The sequence below is a fragment of the Pygoscelis adeliae genome, unplaced genomic scaffold (genome assembly GCF_000699105.1).
Source record: "Pygoscelis adeliae isolate BGI_AS28 unplaced genomic scaffold, ASM69910v1 Scaffold38, whole genome shotgun sequence".
Lineage (NCBI taxonomy): Eukaryota > Metazoa > Chordata > Aves > Sphenisciformes > Spheniscidae > Pygoscelis > Pygoscelis adeliae.
Window position 1 is genome coordinate 2,400,058 of NW_008825614.1, and position 21,913 is coordinate 2,421,970.

General features: G+C 40.9%; 1 protein-coding gene across 1 annotated transcript in view; it reads left to right on the forward strand.

Annotated features, from left to right (window-relative positions):
- Nucleotides 1-21,913, forward strand: part of ITPR2 (inositol 1,4,5-trisphosphate receptor, type 2) — a 234,126-nt gene that overhangs the window by 91,402 nt on the left and 120,811 nt on the right. The window contains exons 31-36 of the mRNA XM_009332815.1: nucleotides 1,056-1,307; nucleotides 2,922-3,047; nucleotides 8,042-8,170; nucleotides 8,886-9,006; nucleotides 19,025-19,215; nucleotides 20,068-20,210. Coding sequence (XP_009331090.1) covers nucleotides 1,056-1,307; nucleotides 2,922-3,047; nucleotides 8,042-8,170; nucleotides 8,886-9,006; nucleotides 19,025-19,215; nucleotides 20,068-20,210 — 962 coding nt within the window. The remainder of the gene's footprint in view (nucleotides 1-1,055; nucleotides 1,308-2,921; nucleotides 3,048-8,041; nucleotides 8,171-8,885; nucleotides 9,007-19,024; nucleotides 19,216-20,067; nucleotides 20,211-21,913) is intronic.

Genomic DNA, 21,913 nt, shown 5'->3' on the forward strand with positions numbered 1-21,913 from the left:
TATTTCTACCCTTGAATTCAGTAAGCTGGGATTTCATGTCACGTGTAGACTTTGATATGTCAAGTGCCTTATTCACAAAATACATACGGCTGTTGTGCTGCCAAGGTGTATTCTGTACTAGGAAGCGTTTATGGGAGCTTATTTTTACCTGCATCGAGAGTGCATTATGCTTAAAAGGAAAGTGATGGAGAGAAGACAGGACTACTGTCCTGTCCCAGCTCCACTCGAGCTCACAGAGCAGCGCTGGCAGTAGGTATAATCGGTGTATGGGGGGTTCAAAGCAGCGTTAGAGCAAAACTTTTCTGGGAGATCTGCTGAGATGGGGCTGCCAGCATCCACCTCCGCTCTGGATCCTCTTGAGATGAGCAATGCACTTGTAGCAAATTCAAATATTTATCATGTACACCAGTTTTCTGTTAAATGGAAGTGCTGGCATGACACTGACAATGTCAAGACTCACCTGCCAAATTTGCATAGGTTGGGAAGAATCGTCCTTTGTTTCCGATGCTGAGGAAGGGCACAGAAGAGGTTGGTTAAATTCCGGGTGAGCCACTGGCTTTTTGTGTGAGGTAGCACAGAAGATTTAATCTCTCTGCATCTCAAGTCCCTCTCTATAAAACAGGGATAATAATGCGTCCTGGCCTTACAATAGGAGGTAAGGGTAATTAATTAACTTCAAACAAACGTTGAGATGGTAGGAATAATAAGGATGGCATCCTGTCTTAGGTAAACACAGAGCTATGTAGAAATTAAACTTCAGATTCACCTTGCATTAGCTCACTCCTTGGTGAGTTATTCCAGATTTGCACTTATGTAGGTAAGAGCAGAAGTTTGCCTTGGATATTGTTTTGACATGTGCATTTGGTAAGCCACATCAGACTAATTTTTTTTTTTTTAAGCTAGACAGTCTTTGCATACTTAAAGGTAGAACAAAGTAAGAAATTAAGAAAATCATAGAATCATAGAATCATTTAGGCTGGAAAGGACCTTTAAGATCATTGAGTCCAAAATGACTGCCGTGCAGGGTGCTTAAAACTTTGTGATATCTTTTTCAGCTGATAAATGGCGGTGAAGATGTGTTGATATTCTACAACGACAGAGCATCATTTCCAGTCCTACTCCAAATGATGTGTTCAGAGCGAGATCGAGCAGACGAGAGCGGACCCTTAGCGTATCACATCACTCTAGTGGAATTGCTAGCAGCTTGTACAGAAGGAAAGAACGTATACACAGAGATCAAGTGCAATTCACTCCTGCCACTGGATGATATAGTGAGAGTAGTGACCCATGATGACTGCATACCTGAGGTAGGATTCACTGGACAAGGAAGCAGACATCATTTTTAGAAACTCAGAAAATGTTTTGTTGTTTATAATATACTGACAAGTTGAATATTTGCACAGAAAACAGGCTGGAAACAGGTGGTGTTTGTTAAGGTGAATAAGTGTGAAAGGATAGCCAGAATTTTCTTAAATAGAAAATTCCTTGACCCTTATGCTTCAATTGTCAGCTTTTTGGGGCAGACGCCTTGTTTTGTTTTCCTGGGTTTGTCCAGCCACTGTCAGAGTTTAATGCTCTGATAACTTCTGGCTGTAGCTGCGAAGACTCAGCTGAGTGGTTTGTCAAGCCAATGTTTTGCTGCTGCCTGAATTTGTTGGAAATGATGGGTAACATTCTGGCCATGCTGAAGTCAGTGGGAGTTTTGGGTGAAGTCTCGTTTTATTAAATTCAATTGCAGTCCAGCAAATGTTTTTATTCACTGCATATCGAGGCCCAATTCTGCAGCTACTACCGGTCATGCTTCAGTAGGACTGTGATACCTCACGCTGATCAGAAGGGGAATGTTTGTTTGCACCAAACCTGATGTGATCAAAAGACATCTTTTCACAGTCTTTGCAAGGAGCTTGCTTTGGCCCCGTGTAGCAGTTGGACGGATTTCTGCAGGCTATCTGGTGGAAAAATGTGGCTCCTATTAACAGAACCGGGACCTGCAGGAGTAAAGAATCCCTCTGTGCCGTGAAAAAGTCCCCTTGTGATCAACTGATTCTTTTCTTAAAAAGAAAAATGTTTGCTTTGCTCAAAAGTTCCTCCTAACATTAATTTCAACAGATGCTAATTTAAAAAAGCCCAAACAAATGAAACCTAGAAGTCTGACATGAGTTTTCTCCTGCCTGCATTAAACATACACAACTATCTCCTCTCCTTTGACCGTGACAAGAAATTTTCAGTGTATCTGCATATGTTTATATTTAATCTATACATTTCAGGCACTGGACATCCATTTTTTTTGATGTGCACATGCAGACTAGTAGTGCAGGAGAGGAGTGAGACTGCAGTCCTCCTGTTAAGCCCTGTGCTGCGGTGGCTGCAGTCCCAGTGCTGCAGAACCTTTCTCTTCCATTTAGATCTGAGATACATCCACCCTGAATGCAAGCGCTGCATTAGGATTGTGGGAATATAAGGATTGAAGTCCCAGCTCTGCTAAAGACTTTCTATTTTTTTTTTTTTATATTTGGCAAGCTTGTCACAAGGCATCAACCCACAGCAGTCAACTGGCAATTGCAGGGGTGTCCTGCATTTTGACAGCTCCTGGCTTTGGAGCCAGGCCCTTGTAGTCTTAATATCATCTAAATATCAGATTTATTATTGGTTTGTTTTGTGGGGGTTTTGTCATTAGAGTAAGAATGTTTGCAAAACCTCTCCATTTTTCTTCATGTGATCTTTCAGTAAGTACATTAATGTATTCGTTGCCGTGCTTCTCCTTAAATCTTCAGAACTGAACATATGCATTATTACTGTTATTAGTGTTTGTTATACTTGAAGGATCATCTTTATTGTTTGGTATTTTTGCAGATAGAAAACGTCATGTTAATGGTTTTTACTGTTCCATTTCATATTGTTTGTGTTTTTGCTGCCTGCAGGTGAAAATTGCCTACGTTAATTTTGTTAACCACTGTTATGTGGACACTGAAGTGGAAATGAAAGAGATCTATGCCAGTAACCATATTTGGAAGTTATTTGAGAACTTCCTTGTTGATATGGCAAGGGTAAGCTTCACGTGAAGTTAAATATTACAGTATAGTGATGGGTGGCAGCTGAACTGGCAATAACTTTTTTTGGTGAACTTCTTTTATTTTATTAACTATTTTTTTCAAAGTTGACAATAGAATAGGTGTGGGGTTTTTTTAACAAATGGTCATTTCTGTGTTATTTATCATCATTTAACCTGCTAATTACTAGGAGTCGTCTTTTTCTAAAAGGGCATCTTGGAACCCACATTCCTTTCTCTTTTCTTCTGGAAAAATAAATTGGATGCATGTACAGGGTTGAGAGTCTGCGTATGTCTTCTGGGAGCGTGTATTACATGTCATTATGGTGGTGACTAAAAAAAAAAACCCCACATCTGTAATCTTGCTTTACTCAGTACAGTGAGGATCAGGGATCAAGAAGTTCTTTGGCTCATGTTCCTTCTTTAATCTGACTTCGGCCTGTTTTTGTCTTTTATTCTACTGTCACTACATCCTCACCGCTGATGTGAAAGGCAGGTGTGGAGCTATGGTCTTTCAGAATACTAATTCATATGTAAACTATAGGCTGCAAAGTGATGGGGCACAGTTTAGTACCGTAGGCATTCAATTCCTGTGGACCCTAGTGAGCTTCATGGTGTCATTACTTGTTGAATTAAGTTTCCAGTCAGAAGTTGAATTAAGCTTCCATTCTCTGGTATTTTGGAGGCAGAAAATGAGGGGAATCTTATGACTTCCAGAATGATAAAATACTATAGTAGAGCTAGTGTGACAGAATGATTACAGCTTACATTACATATCCTTTTCTAGCAGGTAATGCTTCTTGTAAGATCCTAATATTAATGCCAACTAATGGAGTTGCTCTTTCTGCTCAATAAGTAGAACCACAGGTTTTTGGTGGCTGGTGGACTGTATTTGATACTTGATGCTGGGCAGTATTGTGGAGATGTTATAGAGCATGTTGTCATAGTACATGCCCCCCTTTTCCTAGTCCACGGTCCATTACGTTTTATAATCCTTAAGTACTCACTCCTTGCGTTCTTCATTTTGTTGAAATTAAAGAAAAAAAGGTAAAAGAATCTCAATTCAGTCCTGCAGCAGACATTTACCCCAAAATAATAGTGTGCCACAATATAATTTCTTTGAAACCTACTGGGAGAAAATACCATGAATTATGGCCAAAAGAAGAATGAGTGCAAAGACTTGTGCTATATGATAGGCACTGGGACCTTTTCATTTCTCTGTGAAACAGAGAACTTATGGTTGGGTTTTTTCCCTTTTTTTTTCCCCTGGGAACAGGTTAAGACAGGGGTGTTTGTGCTCTCTTTTTTTGGTGGTAGCCATTTTCAGCAGTAATGAGACCTCTACAAACCCTGTTTTCCTGCTGTTTGTCTTGTCTCTCTGGTAGTATTCTACAGTGAAAGCCCTTCTGGACAAACCAAGCTCGTTTGAAAATTAAGATCAGAAACCTCCTTGGAGGGGGATTCTGATTTTTAACCTTGCTGGTTTTACCCCAAGAAGTATTTTCTCCTGTTTAATTCCCTTTCTGTGTTGCCCTTTCCTGACGTGTCCTGGCCCTGACCGTCCAAACAGACTACCTTCCCTAGCCCTTGAACGTGACCAATTTTTTTTGCCCTTGGGCTAGAAGCAGACATGTAGAAAGAGGGCTCTGTCCACAGTTCCCTTCATGAGCCTGGAGACAAACTGCACCGTGCCAAATGATGTAGAGTTGTCCTGATGCTCGTGACCCCTGAGCTTGTTTTCATATACGCTTTTCATAAGAGAAATTAGACTTTGGGCCTTCAGCGGTGAAGAGTGAGTGTATTGTTAATGCTGTGTTTTGTGTGTGTGTGCTGTTGGCACCGAATGGCAAAATGCAGGTTTATTTTGCTCTCCTGCAAAAGCCCTCAGGGCAAGTGCGTAATTAGTCCTTTTAATTTCCTGATTAATGGCTAAAAGAACTAAAAGAGCATGTCAAAAGTGCTCTGGCCTGTCCTGCTCTTCAGCCAGATCCCTGTGGGTAGCCATATCTTCCAGGTTATTGAGCGTATTTGTTCAGGTTTGGTTTTCTGGGGCCCAGGCAGAGTCCGTGTGTTATAAATACATCAGCGTTATGTAGCTATCAGGACAGTTAGAATGCTGTCAGCCTCATGAAAGATGTTACAATAGCTTTCAAAGCATTTAGAAAAAGAGCCCTTTGATCCTCTGTGTTCCAGTGAGCTAAAAGGGATGCTTTTGCGTGGGGGAAGGGGAAATGCTTTTCTTTTAGCTGCTACAAATGCCTGTCAGTGGGTGAGTTTGTGAGCTTTGAGTCTGAGTCTGTTATTAGAGAGCACTAAGGTGAAAGATGGAGAGTGTTATCATCAGGTTAGATTCTTTCCTCTTTTATTAAAAAAAAAAAAAAAAGTAACCAATTTTTTTTTTATCTGTTTCTGGATCCAGGAAGGAAATATTTAGTCCCCAACTGTCATTCTCTTTCAACAACGTGATACTTTGCAAAGCAGGCACGAGGCGGATAAATGTATAAATTCAGTTTGCCAAAAGCAGTCATGCTTTCAAAGACACCCTGTTTCTACAGTTTCTGCCAACCTACTTTTTCCTGTGTATGACTTAAAGCGTTGCACTAAGCAAAGTGGGTGCTGCTGAAGGAAAGGCTTCCCTTTCCTGCGTGTGGCCCAGCCTGTAAGTCAGCAGCTGTAGTCTGAGCAGGATTAAAGCGTGAGCCAGGATCTGACAGCTGTAAAGTCATCCTGGCTTTCTCTGCAGAATTTTTGAAGTATTATTCATGTGAGTTTCGGTCCCAAAGCCTCTTAAGGGGTTTTTAAACACTGCTTTCTCAATCTTCATCTCCATTTCATGCATTTCAGGTTTTTTCTTCCACGGGGAAATATTTTTCAGTCCCCAAAGGGCAGAGGGATAAGAACAAATGAGAGGATTTCTGAATTCCTTCTGCACTGGGAATTTTTCAGACCGGTGTTGGAGCAGAGTGGCATCCCCACATATGGCTCTGCTTTTTAGACAAGCGAAGGGGAAAGCTTAAAAGCGTTTTGCAATTTAGTTTTGCCGATTTCTGAATTCACCGTGCTAGCACCACACAGCTCCCTGTCTTCCCATGGGGATCACGAGAGCTGAGCCTCAGAGCTACTAGTTCCAGCCGAAATTGGCATGCAGATTAATTAAAAGCAGAAGAACTGCAAGAGGTTTTTAGTTCTATGATTATTTTTTTTTGAAAAAGTTTGGATTATTAGCTGAATCTTTGTTACCTCCATGAGGACTCGGGGTGATGGTAGTGGTGTCATACTTTTCCCAAAACTGAAGGGCTGAAGAGTTTGCTATTTCAGTTTAGCCACTGTTGCTTCTCTGACCAAAATCTTTCCTTTCTTGGGGTGATAAAAAATGCACTGCGTGGGGGCATGACTTGTTTATCTGACACATTTTAGAAAAGCAGACAAGCAAAGCTCCTTAAGATGCCTCATTTCTGTAGGTCTCAAGTTATCTTTGGTTATTCCTCTGCCTACCATATGACAATGCTTGTGTGTTATACTCAAAATGCTTTTGTGATCCCAGGAGCTGTATCTTTCCCCGAACACGGGTGCTTTTGGATGTCACGTCAGTAACCTTCCTTAGAACGCTTCTGGTGAAATTGCTGTCTTGTAGTGTCCAAGTGTGACAGTAGCACTGTGCAATTAGGGAGCATGTTTGCCCTGTGGGAGATTCAGGTGCTGTGGATTATCTTTCTGCTTCTGTCACCAACTTTTCTCTGTGACCTTAAGCAATTCATGCAGCTTCTCTGGACTCAGTTCCCCATCCATAAAACGATGTAATGGTAAGTATGTACCACACAGGTTCATGATGGTGTGTTAAATGCTCAGATAGTAATGTGAAGGCTATAAACAAAACAAAGTCTGTTCTCACACAGATTCCCTAGAACATTACAGTAGTCTGTGGCTTGCATAGGTGAAAGAGAGAACAGCTTTGCCTTTCATTTCTTGTTAAACGTGACTACAACTGCTTATTTAAAGGCTGGTGAAGAGGTAGTATGAGTATAGTCTGTACTTCTTACTTTTCCAGTCTTGCCTTTCTCACCGTTTGGCTCTCTGTAGGCTCCTTTTAGTACTGTTCACACTTACATATGCAAAGTCAACATGACTTTGTATAGATGTTCACAAATTTTGAAAAGAAGTAAAGAAATACTGAAGGTTGTGATCCACCTCAGTAGTTTTTTGCTTCCTTTAAGCATGACATCTTTATGCAGCAACAAACTTTTAGTGTTGTACCAAAGGGTGTCTTCAGGAATCTTTTGTACAAATCTTCCCACATCCTCCCACCATTTAATTATCCTTCTGAGCTCCAGAGTTGTCCCAGTACCATGCATTCTCTTCTTTCATCGTTTTTAGCTTGTCTTTTGTATTTTCCCCATGTGGCTTTCCTAAGTAATGCTGCCTGTCTTACAGTTTACAATCCTAAAAGCTGTTGGTATTGACTATGCTATTTCCTTTCTTTCCCTCTTTTTTTAACATTTTTCCTGCAAATGAGCTTCACCTTCGCCACCCATTTGTAGTGACTGATTGTAGAGAGAAGTTAAACATTACATGAAATCTTTCTAACCTAAGGTGTTTATTTCTCATCTGTCTCTAAAGCCTCTTCCAAGCAGCCCCACAATGGGAGGAAAGGCCCATTTTCTTCCTGAATCTGTCTAAATGTGTAAGTGGCATGCAGTGTGCTGATTTAGGGGGATCCTTTTTCACGGTGTGGGAAAGAATAGACAGCCAACCAGAAGGAGCTGGTTCAGAAGAGAAGGGTATTCAAAAGACAATGTGGACCTCCAAGAAGAAAGATAAGCTATCACAAATACAGCCTGAATTCTAAGATAGTTACCTCTGATAGATTTTGTATAAAGATCATTTGTTTTTCTATTAAGAAGAAATCTTACATGTGTTGTAATAAATACAAAATAGTAAAGCTTGCTTATTTAAAAGAACTGAATCTCATTGTTCCCTCCTTCCTCCCTGTAGGTTTGTAACACAACCACAGATCGTAAACATGCAGACACGTCTCTGGAGAAATATGTCACTGAGCCCGTAATGAACATTGTGAGTGGCTTCTTCAATTCACCATTTTCAGATAACAGCACCAGCCTCCAGGTAAGGAAAAGAGACACAGACAAATATGTTATTCAGACCGTTAGTGAGATACCTTCTGCTCCCCAGATAGGAATGCTGTATCTTTACATCCTCCTTTAATTTCTCTGTCCCCTCTCATGCCACTGGCTAGCAGCTTAATTCCTCTTTAAAACACTTACTCTTAATTTTTACCACTTACAGCTCTGAACCAGTAGACAGCTCAATATGGTCAGATTTACTCCTGGCTCTTGTGAATTCATTGGAGGGGATATCCTTGCAGAATAATAGTCTGTATTTGTATGAGAAAAATGCTGCATCCTATGGCAAAAGGGACACATACCTGAGAACTGGAAAGACTCCTCTGTCCTGCTCTGTACTGTGTTTGCTTGATATCAGTGGCGATCTGAGGAAAAACGGCATGATTTGGCCTTTTTAGGGGTGCAGGATTGATTTCTGTTCCTTCCAGTCCTGAAGAGCAAAGAGAATTTAATGGAGTTGTAACTTGAGTCTACAAGCTGAAAATCCTTTGCATGTGGTTTACGTTGTGTCAAACCCCAGGACAGTTGTGAGGAGATTCTAAAGGGTAAAATTCCATGTTTGTCTTTTTTTTTTTTTTCCAGACACACCAGCCTGTTTTTATTCATTTGCTGCAGTCTGTTTTTAGAATAACCCCAGGACAGTTGTGAGGAGATTCTAAAGGGTAAAATTCCATGTTTGTCTTTTTTTTTTTTTCCAGACACACCAGCCTGTTTTTATTCAGTTGCTGCAGTCTGCTTTTAGAATTTACAACTGTACCTGGCCAAACCCAACGCAGAAAGCCTCAGTGGAGTCATGTATCAAGACTTTGGCTGAAGTGGGTAGGTGCCAGGTTTTACTTTCATTATTGTTCTCTGTGTTCTAAGATCAGACTTACTTGAGGTTGAACAGTTTTTAATTTGACTCTATCATCCTGAAATTGTGTTCAAATCTGTCCCATCAAATAGGGTTGTTAGGTGAAACCTGTAGGTCAGAGAGATGTTTGCTAAGTAAGCGATGGTTGAACTTTACCTCAAGCAAGTTATGATATTAAAATACAACATAAGCTATGAGAAAACCTGGGCATTTCTAGTGCTGGGCTACATTTGCACAAGCTGTTGTAAGCAGCAATGCGTAGCAATTGTGCATCAGAGAACACCCATCATTTTTCCTCTCAGTTCCTGGGAGATGCATTCGTTATTGTCACTCATGGTCCTGGGCTTGTTCAGGTTTTGTCCCATCAGGGAGTTGGGGATGGAAACCACAACTGTGCCACTCCATAGCTTTTCCGCTTACTCCTCACCATCAGGCCCACTCATTTACTGCTGTTACACAGTCAGCCTTGTCAGGGGAATATTGCCTTGCAGTGGCACCGAGACCAAATTTGGTCCTCAGGGCAGCTAATAAGTTACATGCTTTCAAATAAATTCAAATACTGTGTTAAAGTGGAAGATTTAAAACTTCTTATCATAAAATAAAAAGGATTCTTCACCAGTACATAGCTAAGACTGGCAAAAGTTCATTCTTAAGTTAAATTTCTGTGAATACAATTTTAAAGTCTTCTGCCATGACAGAAAAAGGGATTATTCAATATAGTTTCTAGAAGTCAGTCATTCTGATTACTTGTAGAATAAGGTTCTGCTCGGTCCGAATGAAAACTGAGTAGAGGCAGAGATATATAGAAACTGGCTAAATTCTATTGTTGATGCAATTTTTAAAAAGTTTTAATAAATAATGATAAAACAATATGAGAAGGTCCCTTAACCATCTGCAGCATCTGTGGCATTGTAACAGTCGACTTTAAATTTAGATTTTGGAATAGCTCTACAGGAGTATCATTTAATTTTAGCCAAAACATCTCATTAACTTTGTGTGAATATGAATAAGCAGTTACCTAAAAACTTAGCAACCTTCAATTGTTTTATTTGTTGTGCAAATGATTTAATTAGGGATCCATCTGGCAAGAGAACTTTGGAAGTTGAAGACATTTTATTTCCTTTATGCTACAGCTACTACAGTCTCAAATAAAGCTCTAGCCCTACAAATCCTTGTTTGTGTGTTTGACACTTAGGTCCCTGCTCTTCTCTGGCAGTTCTGGAAAGAGTCATCAGTAAATTACTTCCTTTGGGAGTCTGGGGAAAGGGGGAAGAAGTAGGGCAGGTGAGAGTATTTTTGAGACCGAGCATGCCCTGTGTGTGCTTCTAAACAGCTCAGTGTCTTCATTTCTGTAGAGCTACACCTAAAATCAAATTCTAGCTCAGAGAGGTCGCTGTGTTATCTCACCAAGATGAGGGTATTTGGAAACACTTGAGCATAGTGCCGAGACAGCCAAGCTGAACTCGTCCCCACAGCAGCCTGACAAGGGAAGCGTGGGTCACCTTAATGGGGCTGGTAGATCCAGCTTCTCGGCCAGGTGCACCAGCACGTGAAAGGGCTGACGGTCTTTGGTAGGTAATCTTCTGTGTGCCTCTTGTTCCCGGGGGAGCCAAGGGGAAAGCCTGAATGCAAGGCATGGCTGATGTCTGGAGTTTTCTTCAGATATGTGACTTGATTCCCTAATTGGTGAATTTAATTTCTACCTCCGCTGTCGTCTTCTCTTTTGTTTCATTCCTTTTTCTGTTTTATGGAGATGGCTTATAGTTGTTTTTTTTTATAAGTATGCTCTTGCGCTGTTCTACGGGTCCAACCTTCTCGCTACTCTGGCTTCCCACCCGTGAGACCTCAGCCATGCCCTGGACACTCTCAGGCATGGCAGAGTGGAGCTGAGCTGCTGGTGAAGTGCATCACCCCGTGTCCTCCTCTGGGACCTTCGTGGCACCTGCAGTGGCAGCAGGGCAGGGAGGCTAGGCATCGGCTGGGGGTGCCATGGGCCTGGTAGCCTCAGAGCTGTCCCCTGAAAGCACACGTTAGCATGCAAATTGCCGATTTCCTTGTCCATATCATCATAGCTGTTTAAGGATTCATCACTAATATAAATATCAAGCATGGTAAAATTGCATTGTGTTGTGTTAGCAAATTGCCACACATTTTTATTTGGTGTTTTATTTTGACAGTGCAGAAAGGGAGTATAAGAGAACAGGTGAGGGGGATTTCCCGAAAGAGCAAGTTAGCCAGAGAAGAAGTGGAAGCAGAGTTTTTAACAAACACCCCTGTGCAAAAGTTTGGCTGGCTAGCAGAGATTTTAACCACCGGTGATACTCAGTATTTTTAGGCAAGGTGCCAAACGTGTCTTGCCTGGGCTAATGGAGTAGGCCTGCTCTGCTCTGCTGAAACCTTTGGAAAAACTGCCCCAGCTGGGGGTACCAGAGGCTTTTAAAATTGAGGCCCTTTTGTGATTACAGTGCGTGCCCGGTGCCTTTATCGGGTGTTCCACTGCACAAAATGGTGCTTCTCTTTGAGAAGGCAGAGGTTTCTTCCGTAACACAAACAGGGCAGCCTTGTTTTGCCTCTTTTGCTGGCTGTGTATGTGGACTAGGTTTGGATCTTGGCTAGGCATCTGTCAGCACTCTTCTGCCTTTTATTTTTTTTTTTGACTTGAGAGTCTGACAGCTTTAATGTTAGGGCCTTCATGTTTCACAGCAGGGTTTAAAAAAAAATACCTCTAGGAAGATTTTGCCTATATCAGAGAGATAGAGTATTGGACAGATTTACAGCAGGGACCAAAGACTTTTGATGGAAAATAAATGTAGTATAGAGTTGAAAGAAAAAGCATGATTTTTTTTTTTGTGTGTGTCGTAGCCCTGGATTTAGAAATGAATCTCAGGAGGAAGAAAGATCATACACAGATTTCCCAACATATCAAAGATCCATATAATAATGCACTTTTAAAAGACCCATTTCAGAGCAAGTTTAAGCAACATACATTCTCCTCGGTGCTTACTAGTTTGTTGCTGGCAGGTGGATGTAAGTATTGCCTCAGGAACTTAAGATCACTACACATGTCTTCTTGTGAGCACTGTAAGAATGTACATTATCTACCAGGTCAACAAAAGGATATGCTGCAGAAACTAATTTCTTATAACCCTGGTACTTCAACTCCACTTGACCACTGTGGAAAAACTTCATAAGCTTTTCAAGCTTCACTGTCTGCTTTGTCTCCAGGCAGTTGTTTGCCTGCAGTTCAGCAAGAAGCATAAAGGCTTGCTTCTCTTCTTCAGCAGACCCCTCTGTGGCTCCAAGAGATTTGGAACACATAGATACCAATGTGCATCAGGTTTTTATTGCCCAGTAAACATTTGGCTACCTGGCATGACTAGAAACACTTCCAAAATAATATATGTATATTAATGTGTCTTGTTCGTAAAGATTTCTGAAGCAGATTATCACAGTAACGAGAATTAACACATTGTACATATATCACTTTTGCTTTTTCTCTATTATTGAATAGGACTGAGCTTTTGCTTGAAAATATAGTCCAAAAAATGAATGATCAAAACAGCTTCCATCTCACTGGTAAAACAACTACAAATTAAAAATGTTTAAAAGGTCCCCTGATCTTTGTGAAAACAGAGGAACTAAGGCGTCTAACAGTTAAATTTATTTCAAATTAATTCATTATCAAAGGACTTTCAGTTCCTACATTTTATAATCTTTGGAAGATTGAGAAGGGTTGAGGCCAGTCTCAAAGTTTGCATTTTAAACCATCTACTGTCTTTCCATATGGTAAAATTGGGAATATCACCTGTCCTCACAACTAAAGATCTAGATTTTATATCTTAAATTGTATTGGAGCAGGGTCTTTCTCCCAGGGATGACCAGTCTTTCAGGACCCATGCAAAGAACTGTCTTTGCTTCTTAATTAAGTGGTGATTCTTATGCCTTCACCCCCGAGCATCAGTTTTCTTTCTTGTTACAAGGGCGAATCTAGTTGTATTATACTCTTGTCTCTGTAGTATCCATTAGCTTTCCCCCTTACGTTTTTACAAATTGCATCTTCCCTCTGATACTGTGTCTGTATCCTAAGGATGTAGTATGTGTATGGCTGTGCTGTTACCACCAATAATGAAATAATTGGAATTTCCCAGATGAGTAAACAGTGGCAGATAGGAACCTACATTTTGTTAGATTATTTCTCTTGGCAGACCCTTTAAAAAAAAAACAACTGTTAGCAAGCCAAATTACATTAGTCATTACCAGATTATACTCTAGGATGCTGTGCAGGAGAAGCAAAAGGAGAATCCTTGTTTCCATCCTACAAAATTGGAGACGAGTCCTGTAAGATTGCTATTTCGTAAGTTCAAAACTGGAACAGGTACAGGGGAAGTACTACTGTGATGGTCGGGGGAAAGGAGAACTGTATTACAAGAAGAGACTACAGGAGCCCCACGTGTTTTGCCTAGCAAAACGAAGGCTTGTGTTGTTGCTCTTTAAAAGTACTTAGGAAGATAAGTAGTCACAAAGAAGGGACATTTAAGCTAAAGGACAGTGCTGACCCCAGAACAACTGGACATAAATTACGCTAGGTTGTAAATAACCTTAAATAAATTTAGATTGTAAATCAGAGGTTTGGAACCAACTTTGGAAGGATGTCCTTTGTCAACAGGTCAAGGGAAAATGGGGGAGGAGGGATGGCAGAAAAGCTAGCTTCATTTTAAATGGGGCTCGATAAATTTTTCAAAAGGTATTAAAGAACATGGGTTGTCTGTAACAGAGAGCAGATGGTCTGAAGGAGTAATGAAGTCCTTTCTAGTTGAGTATTTATTCCCCAATTTCAGCTCACCAATACCCCTTTGTAACAAGAATAAAAAGACCTCTCCTGTGATGCTTCTTGACCATGCTTTTATGTCCTCTAAAGCCCTTCTCTTTTCCCTGACAAATTACAAACAGAAAACACCAAATATAAAATCTAGGTTACATTTTACTGCTTCTTTAGAATTATTATGCCTATTTTAATGTCTATATAGATGAACTTTCCTGTAACAATTTTTTCAGCCCTGAAAATACTTTACTTCACTTCCCATTTGAGTTTCAAAATCTTTTTTCCATTTTATAAAAAGCTAGACCTTCATTTTCAATTTTTAGTTCAAATAAAATAATTATCCTGTTGTTACTTTTTTGACAGCAAGACGAATACATTTCAGATGAAGCACATATTTTATTCTATTTTAACTGTTTGTGTTTCCCTAATTGCAAGAAAAATTCAATGATGATCTTTTTACAGACTGATAAATATTTTAGTGTAGATTTTCTGTTGGAAAATAATATCCAAGTGAACTGTACAAGATTGGCAGGCTTGTGTCTTGTCTACACAAAGCTTTTATTTCCCTTAAAAAGTCTTGCTGTTGCTAGCATTAGTGTCTCTCCATCCAAATGCATTTGTTAAGCAGTCAGTAAATGATTAAGGAGCTGGAGGGACTGATTTATGGAGCAAAATTAATTGAACTAAATATGCATCGCTCCGTTAAGTGACAACTGGGAAGTGTGGGAGAACATGATATAGCTGTCTGCAACTACCAGATGGGCGTAAACAGCAAGAAGAGTAAAGGCTTCACAGCCAGGTACGGCTGTGGCTTTTTCATGACCCAGATTGCCTGTCACACTCCTCCTTGAGGCGCTCTAAGGGGTGAAATGCCTGCGTGTTCCCCAGAAAACCCACACCAGGGATGGTTTAGGGTAGTGCAAAGTGTACTAAATAGCTGTGAAGCCACTAAATACTGTTGTATTTTGTAAATACTACAAAAGCTAATGGAGTGAAATTTAAAATTTCACTAGGTGGGAACATCAAGGAGAATGGCAAGCTTCCTTAGGGCAAGATAGGTTACTCTGAAGAAGGGGCTTCCAAGGAAAATTACAGGCAAGGGCCACTTCATGAAAATCCTTAGTACTAAATTGATCCTAAGACTCATGTACGCAGTATAGTGAAAGGACAGTGCTTCAGCAAGCATTCCTGAAATAGGTCCTTTTACTTCCAATTTCTGTCCTTCTGCGAAGGGAACTACGTGCAGGTAATTTAAAAAAATACATCTCAGCCAGCCCATTTCAGCCCTTCTGTTAGCAGTTGGACTATGCTCTTGGGACTTCGGTGGAGTCCAGCTAACTTGTAGAGGGCAGCTTGATTTTTAGCTACTTGATTCTTGACGTTAATGTTGCCCACTTCTTTTGAGTCCCCATCTCAGAGTACTTTTTCATAGTTTAAACAGTAAAGGAGAGGAAAGCTGCTGATGCACTGGATACACACAGAACCATCCAGCACAGAGCAGAACATTAGGGTCTAGAGCACAAGTCTTATGAGGAGCGGCTGAGGGAACTGGGGTTGTTTAGCCTGGAGAAAAGGAGGCTGAGGGGAGACCTTCTCGCTCTCTACAACTACCTGAAAGGAGGTTGTGGTGAGGTGGGTGTTGGTCTCTTTTCCCAAGTAACTAGTGATAGGACGAGAGGAAATGGCCTCAAGTTGTGCCAGGGGAGGTTTAGATTGGACATTAGGAAAAATTTCTTCACTGAAAGGGTTGTCAAGCACTGGAACAGGCTGCCCAGGGAAGTGGTTGAGTCCCCATCCCTGGAGGTATTTAAAAGACATGTAGATCTGGCGCTTAGGGACATGGTTTAGTGGTGGACTTGGCAGTGCTAGGTTAACGGCCGGACTTGATGATCTTAAAGGTCTTTTCCAACCTAAACGATTCCATGATTCTATGATTTTACTGTGACCTGGCTGCATTGGCAGCACTGTGTTGCTTACTATTTCTACGGGTACCGTTTGCTTGCTTATCTTGTCTCAAGTGTGGCTATGGCTGATAGCATAATTGTGAGCAGCAGACTGAGAGTTGGTCGTGCAAAGGATTTCCTAGCAAATTGCATTTCCTCCGAGACTGGCAAAACAGTGTAGTGTATCCAGGGTGTAATTAGCCCTGTGCAGGGTGCCCTAGGTAGGAATTGGGCAGTATATAAGCCTGCGCTATGCCCTCCACTGCAAGGCAGAATTCACCTTAGCTGAAGACATGTGCTAGTCCATACTGGTAAGGATCCTGCTTGATACCTGTGGTACGAGTTTACATACAGCCACATAGCATGCTTTTTTCCCAAGTTCACTAGTCAGATGAAAGACACAATTTTACCCCCTCCTAGCTCCTTTGTCTACCAGCTCTAACCCTACTTTGTAAGTTTGAGTGCCGTCCAGAAGTATTTCTAAGTGGAACAAAAATAAACATGCTTTTAAATATTTTATGTTTATACTTTAAGGGAGATTGACACATTTTGAAGAGGAAAGCAGCCTACAACACCTAAATTAAAAATAAATATTTATGTTCACATTTGTTCATCAGCTTTCCAAAATGTAAAAATATGTTTCATGTTGTTTTAAATAATGAAATGTGAAACAAATGAAAGCTAAACTTTCTACAAGCTGCAAAGAAATAAGAAGACAAAGGCTTTGTTTATAGCTTAGACTTCAACAGTGCCCTTTGACAACCAATACAAATCTTAATTACAAATGGAATTATACATATAAGAACTGTTCAAAACAAAGGAGTATTTTTTTTCCTCTCTCTCTGGTTTTCTTTGTGATAGTTTTAATTAGCTGCAACTCTTTGAACAATCATAGTCCTTGACTGCTCCTCAGACACTGATGGAAGTTGTTAACTTCAAATGACATCTATAGGACTGCAGAAGTCTGGGTTTTCCTCTGAACGGCATGCTCCCCATTGCTAAATTTATTCCTGGATATATGAGGATTCTGCATACATACCATTTAATTGAGAAGTGAGCATTGTCCGATAACGTTCCAGTGATTGACATTAGGACACAATAAATTGGATTAATAGGCTGCAGCACCCTACCCACACTGGCAGAACTTTAATGGACTTCTGTAATAAAGTAAGCAGCAACAGGGCAAATGTGTTTTGAAAAATAACCCAGTCAAATAATATGGAAAAACAGTCATTAGAAATAATGGCCAGCCATACATGGTATTTTCCTCATGATAATCAGGAACCTTGCCTTCAGAACAAATAGCGAGCGAAAGGAAAAGTCAATTGCCAGTGTGGAAACTGCTGCACGTCTGCTGCTGAGGATTCGTGTGCGGTTGTGGGGAAATGTGTCTTCCCATCTTGACCTAAGAATTATTTTTTTTTAATTCCCTATGGCAAACTGTTTAAAAGAACGTGCCTACCAGAAATAGAATAAGAGATCTCTCTTCCATCCCAGTTAAACAGCCTAATCTGCAGGTGGAGGCCCTGGTCCTGCATCAGGATACACCCTTGCAGTGGGAAGAGAGGAGGGCACCCTGCACCCGCGGGAGCTATTAAAGGGATGAAGAGACGTGTGACAGAGCACTCTTGCCGTAGCCTGTGAGATTGGGGGTTGAGGTGTCACAGCCAAATTTAGGTTTATGATAAATGCTGCCATTACGATATAGTATTTGGGGGAAGAGAAAGTTTCTGCCTGGGGTCTGTGACTCACTGTGCTTGGCAGCACACGAGCCTTCATTCATCAGAGCTGCATGCCTGACTCTGCTTGCACGTACTCCTGTGGGGTTTGATGCATAGGCTGTTTAGCAAAGAAGGGCATCTGTTGACTTCACAAGTTCAGGACTTAAAGTAGTATATGTTTTAAGAACTGGGCGGGAGGGGTGGAATACTTTTGATGCCTTCCGCTACTGTGGAAAGTGTGCATGTCAATGCAGAATGGTGGGGAAACGCCTCAGAGAAATGTTGTGCGGAACTGTAATGTGGGCTAACGCTTTCCTAAAAATTCACCTTGTTTCAGTAAGGAAAACTGAAAAATTAGTTATTATTAGTCATTATTACAAATGAACTAGAACTGCTTCTCCATTTTACTTCTAAGTTTTTATTAAACGTAATCTGTGCTATGGCAATGAAGTGGAATGACATAGAATACAAAGCCTAATCACTGGAACGTGACCTAATCTTTCAAACAGAGATACTGCTGCATCAATCTCTTGTTTATTTGTTGAATTTCAGACGACTCATGCTGAGCCGTAGAAGAATGTCACTCTGATCTCCAGTGGAATGGAGAGATGCAGCTAACACAAAGATTTTCACAGAGGAGAGGGCAGATACCTTCTAACATTGTCTTTCAAACTTCCTTTTCAAACAACAGTTCAGGATGCACTAGTACTTTAATAGTGGATGCCCCGTAAGACTTCGTGCAAGTCTTTCCTCAGATTTTTTTTCTGTGATATTCTCTCTTTTGTCACTTCCTAGCCCTCAAATCTAAAAAAAAAAAAAAAAAAGAGGCATTTTTAAAACTATTGGTTAAATTTGTTTAAGTATCAGTTAAACTACCACATGTTTATTAACTATCAGTTATATTGCAGTGGCATCCAGGAACCCCATGGTTTAACAACCCTGGCTGTATAGGAAACTGAAGGGAGAGAGAAGCGGAGACAGTCTATTTCAAATTTAATTTGTATGCACTTGGTTTCTCAAGGTCTTCGCAAGAGAAATACACAGAAAAGCAACAAATTGCACTTGGGATAAATTGGCTAAATGTGCATATGTCCACTAGAAAGAAGACTTTTTGAATTTACTTCTGAGTAGAGTAAAACTAGCTGTTGAAATAATAATAATGCATATTCTTTTTGTTACTCATTAATATTTCTGGATCTGATTTTTTTTTTGTTAGTAAAAAAAATTATTCTGTTTTAAAAAATAAACGTCTGTACCTATGAAAATATATACTGGAAATGATCCTCATCTCATTTAAAGTGGTACAGCTTGCTTTCTTTAACTAGATTACAGCTGATTTCTACCAGCTTAGGTTTTTGATCCTTATTTTTAAAACCTGTTGAAGTGAGATCCCCCTGCCCCTTAACTTCAAGAGTATCAGGATTTTGCATGCCATGATCTTCGTAAGATTTTCAAGTTTTTGCCACTGTAAATGTCTTCTTTTTTCTTCCTATTAAAGCAAAGAACCGTGGGATTGCAATTCCAGTGGATTTGGACAGCCAGGTCAACACCTTGTTCATGAAGAGTCACTCTAACATGGTGCAGAGGGCAGCCATGGGGTGGAGAATGTCAGCCCGCAGTGGACCTCGTTTTAAAGAAGCTCTTGGTGGGCCTGCCTGGGATTACAGGAATATAATAGAGAAACTACAGGTACAAAAATAGCAAATGGCTTGGGCAGTAGTTGTGGTAGTGCATTTATTTAATATGTGCCAGATGTGGAAAACACCAGAGAGAGACTCATTGCATTTTTCGTGCTGGATTACAGTGACCTTTGCACTTCTAGGTGGGGGGAGCGGAGGGCTCAGCTCTCCTCTGGTGTCTGTTCAAAGTGAAGCCAACACGCAGGGCCTTTTGATCCATGATCTGAATTCGGCTCCTATAAAAGTCAATAGAGAGGGGTAGGAAGTAAGTTCTTTTCCCCAAAGTGGTTCGCAGACAAGGATCTCCTTTCTGCCTTTTCGTGGTCACATGTCCTCTTTTGGCTGCAGAGGAGGCACTGGGGGTTTTATGAGCCGTTGTGTCAGATCTGTGTCACTGGAGAATACCTGTAAGGTGGAGATCACCTTGTGCACCTAGTGGTTAAATGACATCAGGAGTTTATGAACTAAGAAAACAGCAGGACTTAGACAAATGGAGAAGCCCTAAATACCAAGGAAGCAACACCTCAGGTGGTACACTAACACCACGTATGACAAGCAGTGTTTTTCCAGCACACCATCTTGACTGTTGCTGAGTGTTTTGTGGGCATTACTGCAGAGGAGAAATTTGAGAGAGAACAGCAAGGTAGATAGTAATGGGCACCTTCCCGCCCCTTGAGGAGTGGCATGAAGAAAGGCATGAGGTCGCTTTACTGTCACCTGGGTTAATATGGGCTCTTGTTGCTGGCTGTCAGAAGTGGGTCAAACAGCTCATTGCACAGTATTGTGCAACTCCACAGCAATGTTCTTCTAGTTTTCTTGGTCAGACATGGTTACAAATGCCATTCTTCTTCTTTTTCCCTAGGATGTAGTGTCCTCCTTGGAGCAGCAGTTCACTCCCATGATGCAAGCTGAATTCTCGGTGCTGGTTGATGTGCTGCACAGTCCAGAACTTCTTTTTCCTGAGGGGAGTGATGCCAGGATAAGATGCGGTGCTTTCATGTCCAAGTAAGTGGTGTAAGGAGAGGCCTATTTGCTTCTTTGTAAAGGTGGCAGGGAGTTGAAACTTTCAACAGCCCTTACCTCTGATTCTCAACAGTGACTTAAGCATGTAGGTGTCTGAGTTCACACTGAAAGCTTAAACTGAGGTCTTTTGCTGCATGTTTTATGTTTCCCAGCAGTTTAGGAGTCTGGAGAGGAGTCGAAAGAGAGGTTGCTTGCGTTGCCTGCCTAGAAATTGAATGTTAGTAGCTTGTTAAAACTGTGACAGGCTCAACCTACTTCTGTTTTCTTAATGGGCTACTTTTGCTATTAAGCTTCTCCAAATCTACAGCAGAAACTTAGACTTTCCATGGTAGAATTTTCAAGAATTCATAGGGAGGCGGGGTGGGGTGCTCAGGGCTAGATTTTTTTTTTTTGGTAAAGCAAATAAATCTTGCGATTTTTATTTTAAACTGCCAACAGCTCTTTTAAAAATACATTTCACTGGCACCCCTACCTGGTCTTGAATTATTAGATGTTTTATTTGCAGTCTGTGCATTGGAATAGAGTCTTGCAATTTTTTTATTGGTCCTCAAGTGAGATGTCCTCACTGCCCTTGAGAAACTATAATTTAAACAGAGGTAACTTGGGGGAAATGAATGCATTTGGCAGCTCTCCTGATTCCTTGGCTTTTTGCATATTCTGCAGAGGTAGTGTTGTAACAATATACTTTATATGTTTGGAAAAATTAAGTTATATTTTGAGCTTGTCCCATCCCATCCCCTCTGTCCAAACTCCTTTCAAAGTCAGCATCAAATCAAGTCGAGGACTGCTGGACGTGGCCCATGTAATCCAATGAGCAGTTTTCTGTTTTATTTAATTAACTTCCATGGCAAAGGAATGCTTTGCAGAGCTATGCAGGAATCCTGAGATAAAGGTGTAACTCCTTAAAAATATTGTTAGTACTGCAGGCCTGAGAGCTGCATTGTTTTGGACTCATAGCTCATGAAATTGGTGAAGATGACAGTGGGAGAGTCCTGCACGGTGTCTCCACTGAGCCCAGGATGGCATTAGTGCACTAACTTAGCAGTGATCTAAATATAATCAGTTCCGTTGGGTTATGCAGTGTCATCCCTCCCAACCCTGTTTTTGGTGACTGTTTGTGATTTAGGACCGTTAATAGTGCCATCTTTCAGTGTAAATTGGTGGCCACAGTGCCTTTGCTGTATGGTGATCCTAGGGCATAATTTGATGAACACTGTTCTATCCACTATAACCCAGCACTGGTACTGATGGAAAAAAAAAAACCCTCTCCAAGGCCTCCAGATTTCCTCCTCCCTTCTGTTTTCACAAACATTTCTCCAGCAATGAGGTGAACCAGTGTAAGGACTTGCTGTGCACAGAGGCAGAAAGGCTGCTTCTGGTATTGGCTTAAGCTGACTGAAACCCAAACTCCCATCACAGTCTCAGCTGGAGTCAGAAATGTACCTTGTTTTCTGACTTGAAACAGTCTTGTAAAGCTGTTGTGTGAATGTAAACAATGATTATGTTTCATCCAAATGTCTGCATTTCTGACCGCTTCCATGTCAGGTTTTTGCAGATCCTTTTGGCTGGATGTGCCATTTGCTAATTATATAATAAATATAATCATCGTCAAGGTTGGAAGGTGTAAAGGTTGTAGTTTTTAAAGTTTGCAAGAGGCATGGTGAACGTTGGTTACCTTTAAATAA